Source organism: Eurytemora carolleeae, unplaced genomic scaffold (genome assembly GCF_000591075.1).
Source record: "Eurytemora carolleeae unplaced genomic scaffold, Eaff_2.0 scaffold226, whole genome shotgun sequence".
Classification (NCBI taxonomy): domain Eukaryota; kingdom Metazoa; phylum Arthropoda; class Copepoda; order Calanoida; family Temoridae; genus Eurytemora; species Eurytemora carolleeae.
The window spans coordinates 337,467-355,836 of NW_019396119.1; the positions used below are offsets into that span (position 1 = coordinate 337,467).

An 18,370-nucleotide genomic window follows, 5' to 3' on the forward strand; every position below is an offset into this window, starting at 1 on the left:
GAAACGATTATTTCTTTTCGCTGCAAACCTTAAACTAGGACTTATTAGCTAGGAGATAGAAGTTAGGAGCTAGGGGCTAGAAGCTTTACACTAGGAACTAGGAACTAGAAGCTAGGGGACTAGAAGCTAGAAGCTAGGAACTAGGAACTATGTATAACAGGACTGTTATATTAGATTGATATCTATATTCTTACTCAGATGAATCTCATTTCCTTCAAAACTTAGAGGCATTCTCTAAAACCAGGTAGATCTTCTAAATCTTTATTAAATGTTTTCCATCATAAATCTGCTTCAGTGTGATTAGACTTTCATTTTCTTCTCAAGAAATATTTTAATTTTTAACCCTATTCCGGTTTACCCCAACATAGACTTGGAGGGGTCATATTGAACCCCCCCCCCCCTGTATTTTCTAATTTTTAACCCTATTCCGGTTTACCCAACATAGACATGGTGGGGTCATATTGAACCCCCCCCCTTTATTTTCTAATTTTTAACCCTATTCCGGTTTACTCAACATAGACTTGGAGGGTTCATATTGAACCCCCCCCCCTTTATTTTCTAATTTTGATACGAATCTATAATAACATTTAATACGTTTTTAAAAAGTCCTAAAATAAAAACTTTACTATCTATCTGTTAGAATTATCGAACTACAAGGTTCCCTGGTGGACAAGGAAACAGATCTGACAGGTACTAAAGGGACTGTAAGCGTAATTTCAAGTGAACCTTCATGCAAAGATAGCAATACATGGACACCATTGAAACCTTAATCTGATCAAAAATATAGAAGGTATTGACTTGTAAACTGTTTATTTTAGTACACTTCTTAAAAACAAGTCTTTTACAGAGAAACCGCAACAAATGAAAATGATTATATAAACATTGATATCTAATTCCCACTTGATCAGACAAAGCTTTTTAGGGTACCGTTGTAAATTGGGCACTGTCCTCTTTGCATGGAGGGTCACTTGAAATTACGCTTACAGTCCCTTTAATCCATGGGTAAATATTGTAATACAGTGAGACTCCTACAACTGTGACGACTGTTTTGATTTTTAATACTCCAATGAAACACTGCAGTTGTACAGTTATACAGATCTATTTTAATTAGTAGGTTGATCTTTAAGCTTCTTCTTGAAATATTTGGTTTATAAAAAAATCAAATCTAATAAAATCAAATGCACACTAGAATTTAGAATTTTTTCCCCACAGTTTTATAGGTTTTATGGAAATTCATATTAGTATAGTTTGCTATTTTAAGTTTATTTTCATAGACTTAAAGAGCTTACAGAGGAAATCCTTTCAATTTAAACTCAAAACTTAATAAACTAATGTAAATCTCAAAATTAAATAAACTAATGTAAATCTCAAAATTTAATAAACTAATGTAAATCTCAAAATTAAATAAACTAATGTAAATCTCAAAATTAAATAAACTAATGTAAATCTCAAAATTAACTAAACTAATGTAAATCTCAAAATTTAATAAACTAATGTAAATCTCAAAATTAAATAAACTATAATGTAAATCTTAAAAGAAAAACGTGAGGCTGCCGTGTACAATGTACAATGTACATGCTGCAAAAAGCTTCCTTAATTTGTAGTCCCCCCACCCCCCCTCCTTTAACATATATGACCCTTTTAATATTTCTGGTTGGGAAACTTCGAGATTTATTATAAATTACAAACTGACATTTACTTTTATAATCTGTAGATCAACAATGGAGAGCTTTAGAAGAGCTAATTGAACCTAGAAAAAGGTAAAAATATTCTTAGAGCAAAATGTTTTAAACTGTGATAAAAACTCGATATTATTCTTCAAAGGTTTAAATTGAAAATACCCTTTCAAGTTGAAAGTTTTGCGGATTTTCATTTAATGGTAAAATTTGTCTGATATAAAATTCTTCATAAACTGAGCAGTTTACAATTTTGAAATCTCAATGAAATGTATAAATTCAATCGACTTTTTAAAGGGACCGTTCACTTATTTGGGTAATTTCATAATTTCAGGGTAAATTAACAGCCTATTCGCTCGTTATTGGTAATAGTCTTACCCTGAAATTACCCAAATAAGTGAACGGTCCCTTTAAGTAGATTTGTTGATGTACCACAGAAATCTGTGACTGTAACCAAATAAAAATAATCTGGATGTAGTTTTAGTCTTTCATTCAATGGTTTAATTGAATACTTTACTTAAACGCTATAAAATGTGCATTCAAAATGTGTGTTGAAATTTCATTAAATTAAAATTTTATCAATTACCAAAAATTATGAAAAAATCATTTAACCAAACTTTATACTTTTACAACACCTGTTTACTGATATTTTTAATCAAGAATACTTTGTACAGGATGAGACGGGATGGATATGGACATGAAGAAACTGTAGTTCGCTGCAAATCTAGTTATACAGGTATACAGGTATACAGGTATACAGGTATACAGGTATACAGGTATACAGGTATACAGGTATACAGGTATACAGGTATACAGATATACAGGTATACAGGTATACAGGTATACAGGTATACAGGTATACAGGTATACAGGTATACAGGTATACAGGTATACAGGTATACAGGTATACAGGTATACAGGTATACAGGTATACAGGTATACAGGTATACAGGAATACAGGTTTAAATTCTGCCAATTAAATTATTTCTTTATTTTCAGGTCTATTTTCCTTCTTTGCAATCCCACTGCTTCTAGGAAAAGTTTTATTCTATTTTTGGAACAGATTAGCAAAATATTAAATATATTTACAAATTATAAATTCCTGAAAATAATTGTTTTAATTAAATGAATAATTTAACTTTAGGAAATATGATGTTGACGTAAGTAATCTTTTGAGGATGAGGAAAAGGATAAAGAGGAAAAATAGGAAAAGAAAATAGAGAAGGAAGGAAGGAAGGAAGGAAGGAAGGAAGGAAGGAAGGAAGGAAGGAAGCCTAAATTTCCATAATCCAGGTTTATGGCAATGATAAGCATCAGTGTGAATGTTATGGTGACAGCTACAGCCACAACAACAGCTGTTGTTGTTACAAACAACAACACTAACACGAACAACAACAATAACAACAACAACAATAACAATGGAGGTATTTTAAGGGACTGTCGTTGTAGTTTAAAGTAACCCATTTAAAGATTCACAACGGTACCCCTGAAATCTTTATCTTATCTTGTCATTATCAATTTTAAAATTACATATATAGTCTGCCTTTCAAATAGAGATTAGCTTGTAATTACATAAATAGTCCGCTCTTTAAATAGAGATTAACTTAAAATTACATTTATAGTCCGCTCTTTAAATAGACATTAACTTAAAATTACATTTATAGTCCGCTCTTTAAATGGAGATTAACTTGTAATTACATATATAGTCCGCTCTTTAAATAGAGATTAACTTAAAATTACATTTATAGTCCGCTCTTTAAATAGAGATTAACTTGAAATTACATTTATAGTCCGCTCTTTAAATGGAGATTAACTTGAAATTACATATATAGTCTGCTCTTTAAATGGAGAAAAACTTGAAATTACATTTATAGTCCGCTTTTAAATGGAGATTAACTTGAAATTACATATATAGTCCGCTCTTTAAATAGAGATTAACTTAAAATTACATATATAGTCCGCTCTTTAAATAGAGATTAACTTGAAATTACATATATAGTCTGCTCTTTCAATGGAGAAAAACTTGAAATTACATTTATAGTCCGCTTTTAAATGGAGATTAACTTGAAAGTACATATATAGTCCGCCCTTTGAATGGAGATTAACTAGAAATTACATATATAATCTGCCTTTTAAATAGAGATTAACTTGAAATTACATATATAATCTGCTCTTTAAATGGAGATTAACTTGAAATTACATATATAGTACGCCTTTTAAATATAGATTAACTTGAAATTACATATATAGTCCGCTCTTTAAATGGAGATTAACTTGTAATTACATATATAGTCCGCTCTTTAAATGGAGATTAACTTGAAATTGCATATATAGTCCGCTCTTTAAATGGAGATTAACTTGAAATTGCATATATAGTCCGCTCTTTAAATGGAGATTAACTTGAAATTGCATATATAGTCTGCCTTTGAATAGAGATTAACTTGTAGTTACATATCTAGTCCTTTAAAGGAGCTGCAACTGCAATTTGAAGTTACTCTCCAATCTCCAAGTAAAAATGGCAATGTCCGATTTACAACGGTCCCATGAAAGCTTTGTCTGATAAAGTATGAATTAGATATGTTTTGTTTTCTCATTTGTGATTTCTCCGCTCAAGTGACTAGCGGATTAACTTACTTTTAACCCTATCCCTGCTGGGGTACTTTAAAACCAGTATACGCTGGGGGAAATCCCATGCTTGATGTCCAAATATAACAAATGATACATCATTGAAAAGCTCTTATGCCCCACTTTTAGGATCTGCAAAGAAATTGCAAATTTGCAAAAATTAAATTTTTTTCAAAAAAAATAAATGAATGTGTAATTAAAAAAAACAACAAAAAATTTCAAATTTCTTTTGACGGGTTGAATGCAAATAGTTTGCAAAAATTTCTTTTAAATCCGTTTCCTTATGTCATAGGCTTTTCAAAAAGCTAAAAATTATCAAAATCTGACAACTGAAAGTGGGTCAAAACAAAGATTTAGATTGAAACATGAAAAAGTAGTCATTCAGGCAGTGTGCCTGAGGACTCAGGAAGTAAGTATATAAACCCGGTTTTAGATTTATAGGGAGGGCTTTGGGTATTTAGAACAGCCTCAAAATTTTAGTTTCTTTAACATTTTCATTTTCATTTGCAGTTTGTACGCGAAAGTGAATTTCGCATTCCTTAGGGTTAAGAAGCAATGGAGAAATTCACCGAAATAAATACTTTTCTATAAGTCAGCTTTAATTATTAATATGTTGTAATGGCTCTAACAATGTTCACGTTTTAAAACATTGATATTGATAATACATAGATATACAAGAATATAGATCGCTAATGCAGATTGCAGACTGTATATCTTTGTGATAATAATAGATATTATGACAATTTTAAAAAGAGATAAATCAAGATTTTAAAAATTTACTTTTTCACAGGTGCACCGGCCCCGGCCCCGGCCCCAGCTCCCGCGGGTACAGGCGGTAACAACAACAACAACAACAACAACAATGGTCGCTCCTTCAACATCAGGAAAATATTAAATTCTGCATAAGAATATTTTCAAAATAATTTTCAGCTTTTAAATCCCAATTTTAGATTAAATTCTTAATCTTTTATGATGATTTTATATCAGAATTTGATAAATTGCTTTAGAAGAATTTTACTTGATTTATTCCCCTTAACTTTACCCCCCCCCCCCCCTCCACAGTAAAACAATTTTAATTTTACACTGTGTAGACCTGACAGACCATTCAACATTCAAGTCGAAAATCTTGACGACTTTAACCTTAGCGACGACAGCTTCTTTAAACCAGTCGCTATGATGACTAGTGGTGCCGACAGTGATGGCGACATCAAGAGAAAAATAGATTTTTTTCTCCAACATTTCCTTTTGAATTTAAATGGAACAAGGTAGGAACAAACAAAAAATTAAAGGGAGTGACCGGCAAGAAGGAAAGGGTTTTGAGATAAAAACGCGCTGCTATTCTAATGTGGTCACGTCGATTGCATAAACCCTAAATCTCTTCAATCATAACTCCTCTTATTTAAGAGCTGTTGAAAAGAGCAACAAATTGAATTTCTAATATAAACTAAAAGACTTTGCTCATTAAAGATAGCGCATTAGAAAATCTACGACGCAATTTCTCGGGTAGACAAAGATTGTAACTAATGTCGTCTTCTCCATAAATCCAGAATATATTTACCCTGTTAGCAAAGTCTTTTCATAAACTTGATTTTGTTAATACTCGTGCGTAAAATCCAAACTAGAGCAGCTACGAGGTCACAAAATCGCATAAATTTTACCTTCTCCTTCTCCATGACAAGTCACTCCCTGAAAAGCTCAAATAGCTGCAAAATTAATCTATTTTATCAATATAATTCCGCAAATCACCAACTTTTGCTTTGTTTCTTTTACCCAAAAAGTTTATATTGAAAGTAACATTAGAAATATTTTCAGAAATATGTAAATAAATACATACAGGAACTGTAAAGACAACCAGAAACTCTTAAAATATGACAATCTTATTTTTAAACTAAGTCTTATGCCTTAAAAACAGTAAATTTGTGGCTTTTGGAGAAAAAAGAAACACGTTTACAAACAGACAGTATAAAATCCGCACAGGCGCCTCTGAAGTCTCATTCTTTTTGGGTAACCCTGTATAATTCAATTTATCTTTTTCAATAAAGATATATTAGAAAAGTTTTGCTTTATGTATATTGAGTAGTGGGGAATATTCTATATTTAACTGACCCTGCTGGATGACTAAAAAATCTGTAAATTTTTTTCAATATAATTGATTCTGGTAAAATCATTTTTCTTTCTGCCCCTTTTAAGGTTACCGGGCGTATGGGACTTCATATAGATATTTTGTCCTTGTGGTACAAGACGTCCCAATTAACATCGAAATTAAGAATTCAAATTGTCTTTAATCTTTCGATGTTTATACCTTAATTTACATATATAAATGTTAAAAACATGAAATCCATTTTTCTATCATCCTTTCATTAAGAAAGCTGTTCTTGTCGTTAAAATGTCATATTATCTTCAGATGTTTCCAGATTCCAGATATATATTTTATTCTAGAAAGTTTTTAAGGTTATATTTGATACATTCATAAAAATTGTTGTCTAGATTGTTGTCATATACAGGGTCTTCCACGAAACATGACAGTATGCAAGATGACTTAAATATCGTCTTGATTTTTGATATAATTTGCTGCATTTATTTTTCAACCTAATTTTAGATGTAAATTTCTAGAGATAATAATCACAAAATTCCCCTAGTCCTGCCATTTCCAAAATGTGGTCTGCATTTTTTGTGCTTTCAAAATTGCCCGAGATATGAACAATTTCGTTCAAATTTCGACAATTTTGCTTTTATTTAACAAAATTGAAATCTGAACCAAACTCTTTATATCTCCAGCACAAAAAACGCACACCACTTTTTGGAAATGCCAGGGCTAGGAGAATTATGTGATAATTGTTTCAAGAATCATACAGGTTAAAGTAGATAGAAGACTAAATGTCAAAAATAAATTCAAATATCAAAGACGACTTTCAAGTCGTCTTGCTGTTGTCATGTTTCGTGGGACACCCTGTACTTAGATCGTTGACATTTCTTTCTTGTTGACATTTCCATATTGTTTGACATTTCCCTTTAGCAGATTGCAGACATTTTTATTTCGCTGACGTTATGTCTAGAAGCTTGAGTTCTAGGTAATTTTTGACATTTTTTAAAAAGTAGCATCATTTTTAAGGGCATTTCTAGATCGATTCTATCTGTAAACTGATCTTGAAGCTCATAAAATGAGAAATTATTTCAGGGGTTTGGAAAATATGACAAAAGATGACAAGCTTAACAAGATCAATCCAGATGAACAGCTGACTCCAGATAAACAGCTGACTCCAGACACTCCACTGACTCCAGACGAACAGCTGACTCCAAATGAACAGCTGACTCCAAATGAACAGCTGACTCCAAATGAAAAGTTGACTCCTGATTGGTTGGTTGAATGGGATAGTTCAGATACAGAAAACTTAAATGACAGGAATCATTTAGATATTCACTAAAATATTTCCTTTAAGAATTCAGTTGGATTTTCAAAGGAATTGAGGATTTTCAATTCACTATATCTCTGGAAACTAATGTCGTGGACATTAGATATTTCAAACTATGAACCCTGTTGGATTAAATATTCAAAGTTTGAAATATCAAACGTTTACGTTATTAGGTTGCAAGGATATAGGGATACAAAATCTTATGTTTGTGGCAAAGACTCAATTCCTTTATTGGTAAATTTATTTTTTCATTTCATAAATGAAGATTTAATATAGCTTAAAGGGAATTTGGACGATGTTTTAAGTGACCCCCTGCAACTTGTGAGTGTCTGTGTCGGTAACCTACTGTGTCTAGTCGAGATCGTTACAGAAATATTAATTTCTTTAACTGTCAATTGAGTGCTGATTCTGCTGATGAATTTGACCGCAAAAACGCTTATATTTGAAAACAGCTTTGTATGTATAAAGCTAGAATTACAAGACAGAGAGAGCCTGTTCTACGCCGACTGCCCGAAACTCCTTTGGGCTTCTGCCGCAGGGTTAAAGTGAACGAGTTTCATCCAAATCTTGAAAAGACGACATCTAGTGTCCTATCTATTATTTTAATTAATCTATTAGGAGGAATTTCAATTCAACATGAATAATATTCTCTAGCAAAGTTCTCTCATAAGAAATATACTTGACAAAAAATTTTTTAAGTCAATTCCTCATTCGGCATATTTGGTAAATATACTTTCCTACCGGAGAAGTAAGACTCGGCGTCTCAATACCATTAAGAAAAAAAACCGCCTAATATTCTTGTTTCAAAACTGACCCCCCCCCCTGGCAACTAAGTAGATCAAATGTTGACAGGTATATTTAAATAAATGCGTTACAGTGTGCTTACAAAAATTCAACATCAGCCTGCAAATAGAAGGTAAACTTTAAGAAAATAAAAAGAAAACACATAATACAGTGAAACCCTTAATTAAGAATACATCGGAAGAATTTATCAAATGTCGTCTTGACAATTTTTCAATGAGTTGTATACTGTAAGTATGAGTTTTAAAGGGAGTGACCGGCGGCAATGTATGGTATTTGCACTGAGAATGTAGTAATGTGGAGAAATTCTTTAGGAATCATTTAAAACATATGAGACGTTTTTACGGTGCATATTTTTTTTCAGCAAGAGCGCAAATTCAATCTTTAAAATCCTCATAGATTGTTCATTTTGAAGGATGATTTTGAGAATCGGGGTTTAAAAAACTATTCATTAACGACAACTAAACATGGAGTAAAAATTCTACAGTAAACCAATCAGTTGTTTAGGAACAGGTTAAGAAAATAAAAATTAACTATTGTCATCGAAAATAAGTAATCTTATTTAGTTATTGGTTTCTATAATGTCTCATTGTTCACTAACGTTTTCTGTAGATTTCCTAAAAAGTTTTATTGAAAAGAATTTGAAGAAATCGGTGAATAAATTCATAAACAATAAGAAATTCAATATAATGCTGAAAAAGAAATAAGTGATATTAATATTCCGGCAAAAATTATTTAATTTTTTGACAAAATTTCAACATATTACTAAACATCTAATTAGTTTACTGTATGTAGAATTTTTTTACGTTTTTGTCTCGTTATTCAATAATTTTTAAAAATTGATTCTCAAAACATAATTAACCACTCAAATGGATGATTTTAAACGTCGACTTTGCGCTCGAAACTCAGTAAATATACATCATTAAAACGTTTTATAAGTCTTCAATGAATCCTAAAAATGTCTCCAAAATACTACATTCTCAGTTATACTACCATACATGCTGGTCACATCTATTAAAGACGACTTAAAAGTGTGCACTTTTTATTGTTTACATAAATATCCCTAGAACGGGATGGTTCATGTGTTGTACCGTCCCGTTTTGTCTCATTTAGTTTGCTCTAGCTTCTTAAAAGTCGGCCTTGTAATTGAAATGAACCGGATCCGTTTACAGTGTATTGAGTATTGGTTTCAGGGTTCAGTTTCAGGGTTCAGGGTTCAGGTTTCATGTATCATGTTTCATGTTTCAGTTTTCAGGTTTCAGGTTTCAGGGTTCAGGTTTTAGGATTCAGGGTTCAGGGTTCAGGGTTCAGGTTTCAGGGTTCAGGGTTCAATTTTCAGTTTTCAGGTTTCAGGGTTCAGGGTTCAGTGTTCAGGTTTCAGGGTTCAAGGTTCAGGGTTCAGAGTTCAGGGTTCAGGGTTCAGGTTTCAGGTTTCAGGATATCTCCATTATGTAGGATTTGTCAAAGATTTGACGGGGCAGTAAACCGGAAATGAAACTAAATGGAGGCTCACATGAGACTGTGTTCACAATTCCTTTAAATGTTTTCTTCATTGAATCTATTTTCATTAAGAACTGACATCGCCTACTGTTTTAAAGGCAATATATTTTTCACCTGTTATAAATTACATATTTAGCCTTAATTTCGTGCCGGTACTATCGCTTAGCCGTCATTCTATGGTATACCACGCAATAGACTTGTTATAACACGCAGCTAGTTAAGGATTTCAAAATATTCAGAATAAAAATCGCGATATTTTTTAAAGATTTTTTTAAATAAGAAAATTAAGTTATATATATTTTTGTAACCTGATGGCGTAAACCTTTCATATTTCAAACTTTTTTAATAGAATTCATATTTTGAAATATTAAATGTCTAAAACATCGGGTTGCAAAGAAATAGGGATGAGAAAATAAGTTAAGTTCGAGAAATATTTATGATTTTTAAATGAAATAAAAATAATCATATTTAAGAAGAAATGCTTAAAGACACTTATGATGATTATTTAATGAAAAATAGTCTAAAAAGGGTCTCAAACACCATGTTTCTATTTGGATAGTAAAGTGAAATTTCTTGTTTGCACTCAATATTAAAACTGATGACTGTTTGCAGAAGATATAATTCTGTTTGTTTTCAAACAGAATTTTTACAGATTTTCATCTAAATACATAGTTTCTTTTATCTTCCTTGACGTTAATAAACATATTTTGTTTCGCATTAAAGCAAGAATACAAAAACATAATGCAAATATACTCAAAAATATGGCTTTCAAATGAAGAGTGTTTATCTAACTATTTTTATCAAAAAAATTCTTTTTAACTATATCTATTATCTATATATAATTAATATCTAAATGTACATATTTGATATCTATATGTACATATTTGATACAAAAAAAAGTTAGCTAAGTTGATTACAAAGCTAATGTTGTACTTTCTTTGTTTTTGTTTTATTTTAAAGTCGTTTATAAGAATGTTTACTTCAATTTCTTATCTTAAAACTGGAGATTTTAAAAACGCTGCAGACTTAAATCAGTCCTACTCAAGGATGCATCTCAAACTCTTTTCTCTTCTTCTGGTTCAGGGGACTGGAGTACTGAGCATCAACTGGGAGAACATTAAACCAAAATATCCAACTGTAGAACCCGTAGATCTTAGTTCCCTTGATGAGCATGTTCTGCAGAACATTATCCAGATGGGACCTCCAGCTGCAGAACAGTATCCAGGATATAAGAAAGGAAACAACGTGTTCTCTGATGTGTGTGGAAGACCAGCTAAGGATGAAAGGATAGTTGGAGGAGAGGAGGCTACCCCACATACTTACCCATGGATGGCAGCACTGTTTGTTGACGATTCTTGGTTTTGCGGTGGATCCCTGGTATCCGATGAATGGGTTCTTACTGCTGCTCATTGTGCTCATGATGCCACTGAGATGGTTGTTATGCTTGGAGCTCACAATGTCAGAGAAGCATCTGAAGAAGGAAGAATTGAGTTGACAACTAGAGATTTCTTTACTCATCCCAAGTACAGCACCATTACACTGCATAATGATCTTGCTCTTGTTCATCTTCCAACTAAGGTTAACTTCACCTCTAATATTATGCCTGTATGTCTTCCATCCCACTCTGAAGCTGAGGAGGTGTGGGCTCATGAACTAGCAGAGGCTAGTGGTTGGGGTAAACCTAATGACGAGGCGACCTCCATCAGTCCAGTACTGAGACATGTTGATGTTGATACAATCACCAACCTGGCCTGCGCTCTACAGTTCCCCACTGTTGTCAATAAGAACATTATCTGTATATCAGGAAAGAATGGGAAATCAACTTGTAACGGTGATAGCGGTGGTCCTCTTCATCTAGTCACTGATGGTGTTTACAAGCAGATCGGAATAACCAGCTTTGGTTCATCTCTTGGATGCGAGATTGGTATGCATGCTGGATTCACTAGGCCAGCTTCTTTCCTAGAGTGGATTGAAACTGAGACCAACATTCAAATTGATCCTTAGATCAGGCTGCAAATCTTTAAATTTGAATAGCATGGTGTATAGTAAACCTTGTATTATTTTCAAATAAATGATTACAGTTCTTTTAAATAGATAAATGTTAAGAAAGCTGAAATGGTTGAATTTTACTTGTATAATCCACAATTGTACGAATGGTTTTCGTCAATTACTATTTTAAATACAACTGCTCTTGTCTTAGGTTATCCATAATTATTTATTTTAAGGCTTCCGGATTTAAGAATGACCCTACAGCCTTGAATAGAGATGGGCATAGTTTTTTTCAACAAACGAAACTTTTGAGAACAAACGAAATTTGTCATGAAAAACGGTGTTGTTCAGGAAAAAAAACCAACGATGGATGAACAAAATGAAAAAAATTTCGTTTTTTAATAACGAACAATAAAAAACAAACGATCTAAAATTGTTCTAACGCACTTGAAAAGCAATCGTTTATTTTACTTTCAGAACGATTTTTTCGACCAAACTTTTAAAGAAAAAAAAATGAACAAACGATTTACTTAACAATCGTCCAGTGAGAAAACGAACGAAATAGATGGAAAATGAACAATAATTTAATAACACAAGAAATCCATTTTCAACGATTAAAAAACTAACCAAATGGATTGTTTATGAACGATGGATGAACGAATAAAAGAAAGTCGAACGTGTCCATCTCGACACCTAGCCCTAGTTGGCTCTAAAAGGTTATCTTATTAAAAATCATTAGTGTGTGTGAGTAAAAGAAAGAACATGAAAATTATCAAATAACTTTTCAATAAATCCAATGGTTGGGGGCATTTTTATAGGTTATTCCTTAATCCTAACGTATAAAAGTATTTACTTGAATATTTGATCTGAAACTACTATGAGTTGGCAGAAGTAAAAATCAAAAGAAGTAATGGAACATTTTCTATACAATAGGACAGAAGTTATGTCATTGCTTTAACAAGGAGGCAATAAAACTCTTTTCAATATAGAAATAAAATAAAAGGGAATGTTAGAGTTATTTCAAGAGCGCCTCCATGCAAAGATGGCAATGCCAGATTTACATCGTTTCCATCAGTTAAAAACTTTGTCTGATTAAGTATAAATTAGTTACAGGGTGTCCCACGAAACATGACAGTTCTTCTTCCATTATGTGTTAAGTTGTTTGATACCAAAGAGCATAATAAAAAATATTGTATGGGAGTCATCTTAAAGTAAAATTGATTTCAAAGTAAAATATATTTGAGTAAAAGATTTTTTAAACAATATAAACAAAACTGTCTTCAATGTCTAATACAGTATATGGAAGAAGACATTTAAAACTATTCATCAACTGTCATGTTTCGTGGGACACCCTGTATCCAAGTTCTTTGTTCCTTAATATTTTGTTCCATTTGCAAGAACTACACACTAGTCTACGGTATCTTCCACATTTTTGATCAGATTAAGGTTTCATGGTGGCCGGCGGTGTAAAATCAGGCATATGCTATCTTTACATGAATGGCCACTTACCCCTACGCTTACAAGTCCCTTTAATAACCCAACATTAACACATTGCTATATACATTAACTAGTTACTTTTTCTTTACAGCTTGGATGGAGTTATGTCTCAGGCTGGACAACATTTTATTTGAAAATTTACCGCTATTTAAAAAAAAATCGTAACGAAAAATTTAGAAGAGCAAACTTTACGCCAAACAATGCAAGATTCATTAATTCCTATGTTGAAATAGCATGCAAAGCAAGAACAAATAATTATATATCCAGAGTTTAGTGTCTACCTCTCCCTAGCTGATTATATATCCAGAGTTTAGTGTCTACCTCTCCCTTGCTGATCATATATCCAGAGTTCAGTGTCTACCTATGCCTTGCTTATTAAATATCCAGAGTTTAGTGTCTACCTCTCTCTTGCTGATTATATATCCAGAGTTTATTGTCTACCTCTCCCTTGCTGATTATATATATCTAGAGTTTAGTGTCTACCTCTCCCTTGCTGATTATATATCCAGAGTTTAGTGTCTACCTCTCTCTTGCTGATTATATATCCAGAGTTTAGTGTCTACCTCTTAATAGCTGATTATATATCCAGAGTTTAGTATCTACCTCTCCCTTACTGATTCTATATCCAGAGTTTAGTGTCTACCTCTGCCTTGCTGATTATATATCCAGAGTTTATTGTCTACCTCTCCCTTGCTGATTATATATATCTAGAGTTTAGTGTCTACCTCTCCCTAGCTGATTATATATCCAGAGTTTAGTGTCTACCTCTCCCTTGCTGATTCTATATCAAGACTTTCGTGTCTACCTCTCCCTAGCTGATTATATATCCAGAGTTTATTGTCTACCTCTCCCTTGTTGATTATATATCCAGAGTTTAGTGTCTACCTCTCTCTTGCTGATTATATATCTAGAGTGTCTCAGAAAATGAGAGATGAAGAATTGGCGAGGAAGTATTTTGGAAGTTGAGTTGGGGAGGGTAGCTTGAGACGGTAGGATATATATAACCAGAATTATGATGTTCTCTCTCTCTAATGAATCGATGTGGTTGCAAATTAAAGAAGTATATTGATCAGATCTGGTCACATAAAGAATATAGGGTTCTTTGCACTCGCTTTGACCGCAAGGGTGGTACGCGGGTCGAACAGTTCTTTTCTTCTTTGTAGGAGTTACATCTTGAATCCTTCCTCTTTACTGGTTCTATAGAGACTGTGTCTAGCCTGCTTTGTGATTGCCAGATTCAGGGCAAATCCAAGGATGGTAAATTTGATAATAAAAACTATTTTAGGCATAAAATAGATGTAAAAGTAAAAACATGAAAACATATTAATAACTTTTGTTGCAAAGGGTCTAAACATCCCTTTAGCTAGGCTTAGTATACTACTGCATAAAAACATGCACACAGGATGATTTTAGACTGGCTTGCTTCTTTCATATATTTCTAAAATTCATATTTTCTTGTCATTTGTCGTAAATGAAGCATGATATAAAAAGTCTATATTGTCGTAACTTCCATGTAAAATCCAAACTATTGGGATCCCAAACAATTATCAACTAATGTCCAAGATATTGGGATTGGGCTTGGTTTGGGAATAAGGTATGAGAATGAAATAGGACCAATTGGGAGTAGGTTAAAATAGGTTGGGAATTGGAATGGATATCAACCGAGGAGGAAGTTGGGATGGGATTCAATAAATGTTTGGATGATAAAAAAGGTTAATAAAATTGGGAGTTGGAGTAATTGGAAAGATTGAGTAATGAATAGAGATGTTTTATGGGGACCACTGTACTAGAATAGAATAAGCAAAATATTGAAGATTAGTATAAAGATACAGATATAATAAAATACGTGTATAAAAACTATGGAAAATGTTAAATAGGGATGAAGACGACATTTTGAAAAGAATGAACGAATTATTGTCAAGTTAGAATGAGAGAGAGAAAAGGATATAAAAATCGTCTTTAGAATCATTTGATAATCCGATTCAAAAGTTAAGTGTCTACCTCTCCCTTTCTGATTATATATCCAGAGTTTATTGTCTACCTCTGCCTTGCTTATTATATATCCAGAGTTTAGTATCTACCTCTCCCTTACTGATTCTATATCCAGAGTTTAGTGTCTACCTCTGCCTTGCTGATTATATATCCAGAGTTTATTGTCTACCTCTCTCTAGCTGATTATATATCCAGAGTTTAGTGTCTACCTCTCCCTTGCTGATTATATATCCAGAGTTTAGTGTCTACCTCTCCCTTGCTGATTCTATATCCAGACTTTCGTGTCTACCTCTCCCTTGCTGATTATATATCCAGAGTTTAGTGTCTACCTCTCTCTTGCTGATTTTATATCCAGAGTTTAGTGTCTACCTCTCTCTTGCTGATTATATATCCAGAGTTTATTATCTACCTCTCCCTTGCTGATTATACATCCAGGGGGAAAAAACTTCTATTGGATGCAATATAAGTTGCAGATTAGAGTTGTGTTCAGGGAAAACCATGTTTTGACAAAACTAATTAGAAGTTAGATTTAGCATTAAGCAATATTCATTTTCAAGGTTGAAGCTCGGTAGAAATAGTTATATTGTGCGCAACGATAGCGGTCACTTCTGCAGCTAATTAATTGGGTTATGCAGAATTGTGCTTTGATTGCGTACAGCAAAAATAGTGGTTTTTGATTTAAGGTCATCTCCAATATTATAGTGACAAATTACGTTTACCAGAGCTGGTAAGGGCTCAGTAACATCTCGCCATATAACATTTCGCCATTTAACAACTCGCCATATAACAACTCGCCTAAGTAACAACTCGCCATATAACAACAACTCGCCTATATTTAAATTTTTGAATTAAATCGTATTGTAAATGAAATTGTACCAGAAAATTTACAAATCAAAAACCAAAAATCCGCAAATACAGTAATTCCAACAATGTTGGGAGTACTGCACGCATCCACAACTCAGCGGGGGAAACCATCGTTGGTTTACATAAACAACTTCTCCTACACTAAATTTAAATCTACTTTTATAGGAGCTGAACAATGTTTCATAATTTTATATAACTATAAATATTTACTACTAAACTACTAATAAACTACTACTTTCTACTAAATAAATGTTATTATTTTGTTTTTGTTTTCATATAGCGAGTTGTTGTTTTATCTCGAAATGTTATATGGCAAGTTGTTATATGGCGAAATGTTACTTAGGCAAACTGTTATATGGCATGATGTCACTGACCCTGGTAACTTTGATTTTTGATATTCATAATCTCGTCCCTCGATCTAACATTTATATCTTGAGTACCCACTTCAGCATAGATTAGTTAATATATCTTTACTTTATTTCTAACTGAGATTATTTTATTCAACAATATTTTGAAATATAAAGAGGTTAGAAAATCAGAGCAAGCGGCAAGCTCAATTCCTTTATTAATAGATGACGTTCATAGAGGATCAAATATCAATATATTGATTTAATCTAGATTCTTAATCAAATCAATTTTCATGCAGATTCCTAGATTAATTTTGTTTGATTCAAACTTTATAAACGAATTTAGGATATCCTGTAAACCCTTTTTTTTGGTTTGGATTGATATTTGTAATTTTATCTAGATATATTCTACATCTGTATCAACATCTCCAACAACAGCTTACAGAATTAAAATGCGAAAAATCAGGTGTGTATATCAACAACCAACAACAACAACAATTAAACATAAAAATAGCAACAACAACAATACAGAAAACGTACGGCAACCACTAAACTGTATCAATACAACTTCATTTGTTACATACAAGTAGGGATGTTAACGTTTTCATTTTTCAGAAAAACGATCGTTTCGTTATGAAAACGACGACGAAAAATCGAAAACGAAACGATTGTTTTTAAAAACAATCGTTTTTTTGAAATTCGTTTTTTAAAAATGGTCGTTTTTTAAACGATCATTTCGTTAACAATCTTTAACGAAGAGAGGAAACCGACCTGAAGGGCATCTGCACTTATCATTTGAGTAGTTTTAAGAAAATATCAAGGAGTTCTAACTCCCCCACAACTGTTAAACTTCAAGTAAGACGACAATCAATAAAGTTGCATGTAATTTTTTTCCAAAAAAGACCGTTTTGATAAAGTTCGTCGTTTCGTTAACGATCGTTAACATAATTGTCAATAAAAATTTTTTTCAAAAATGATCGTTTTCAAAAACGATCGCTATTCGTTTTCTAAAAGTTCAAAACGAGTGGGTCGTTTTTAAAAACGATCGTTTTTTCCGAAAATGAAACGATCGTTTTTAAAAACGAAACAAAAAACGATCGTTTACAAAAACGATTAACTGTCAAGAACTTAGTTAGTGCCACAAACTCAGATTTGTTAATCCCCATATGTTTGTAACCCATGAATCTAGTAGATCTTTGATAATTTAAACTATGAATTCTGTTAAATCAAATAATGTAAAGTTTAAACCATTAGGTTGCAAAGATAAAGTGATCAGAAATTTTGTGATTCTTGATCAAATTTTTAAAATAATTATTATAAAATATATTTAGGTGTTTTAACTCCAGGTTGCATAATGGAATCCCTTCTTGAACGCAGTTTTATATAAAAGTGTATTTTGTGAAAAAGAATAAAGTAATTTTAAACTTTTGTTTTGTTTCTCTAAACTTTTCTGAGGAATTAAGAAAAATTTACATTTCAAACGTAAATATTTAATTTGCAATGCATTGTTGTCTTTTCTTTTTAAAACATGAACATCAAAGATAAAAAACAAGTTTAATTGTTTTATCAAGAATTGTGTTGCAAAAATAGTGGAATTATAAAATCAGAGATTAAGTTCGAAAAAATAGTTTGTTTTGTAAAAAACTATAATTTTTTAAATAGTTTG

The 18,370-nt window shown here is 32.2% G+C and overlaps 2 protein-coding genes across 2 annotated transcripts; both read left to right on the forward strand.

Moving 5' to 3' along the window:
• Positions 1-201: 201 nt before the first annotated feature.
• Positions 202-18,133, forward strand: LOC111695491 (putative uncharacterized protein DDB_G0287457). Its single transcript, XM_023464838.1, has 13 exons — positions 202-244; positions 641-690; positions 1,715-1,760; positions 2,351-2,412; positions 2,676-2,711; positions 2,821-2,836; positions 2,970-3,100; positions 5,092-5,185; positions 5,393-5,566; positions 7,480-7,704; positions 8,592-8,630; positions 17,106-17,170; positions 18,036-18,133. Exons 4-13 carry the CDS (start codon positions 2,352-2,354, stop codon positions 18,089-18,091), a joined length of 897 nt encoding a protein of 298 aa, XP_023320606.1. The 5' UTR covers positions 202-244; positions 641-690; positions 1,715-1,760; position 2,351; the 3' UTR covers positions 18,092-18,133.
• Positions 11,030-12,106, forward strand: LOC111695490 (brachyurin). The gene has a single exon (XM_023464837.1). The coding sequence runs from the start codon at positions 11,063-11,065 to the stop codon at positions 12,017-12,019; it is 957 nt and encodes a 318-aa protein (XP_023320605.1). The 5' UTR covers positions 11,030-11,062; the 3' UTR covers positions 12,020-12,106.
• Positions 18,134-18,370: the final 237 nt, after the last annotated feature.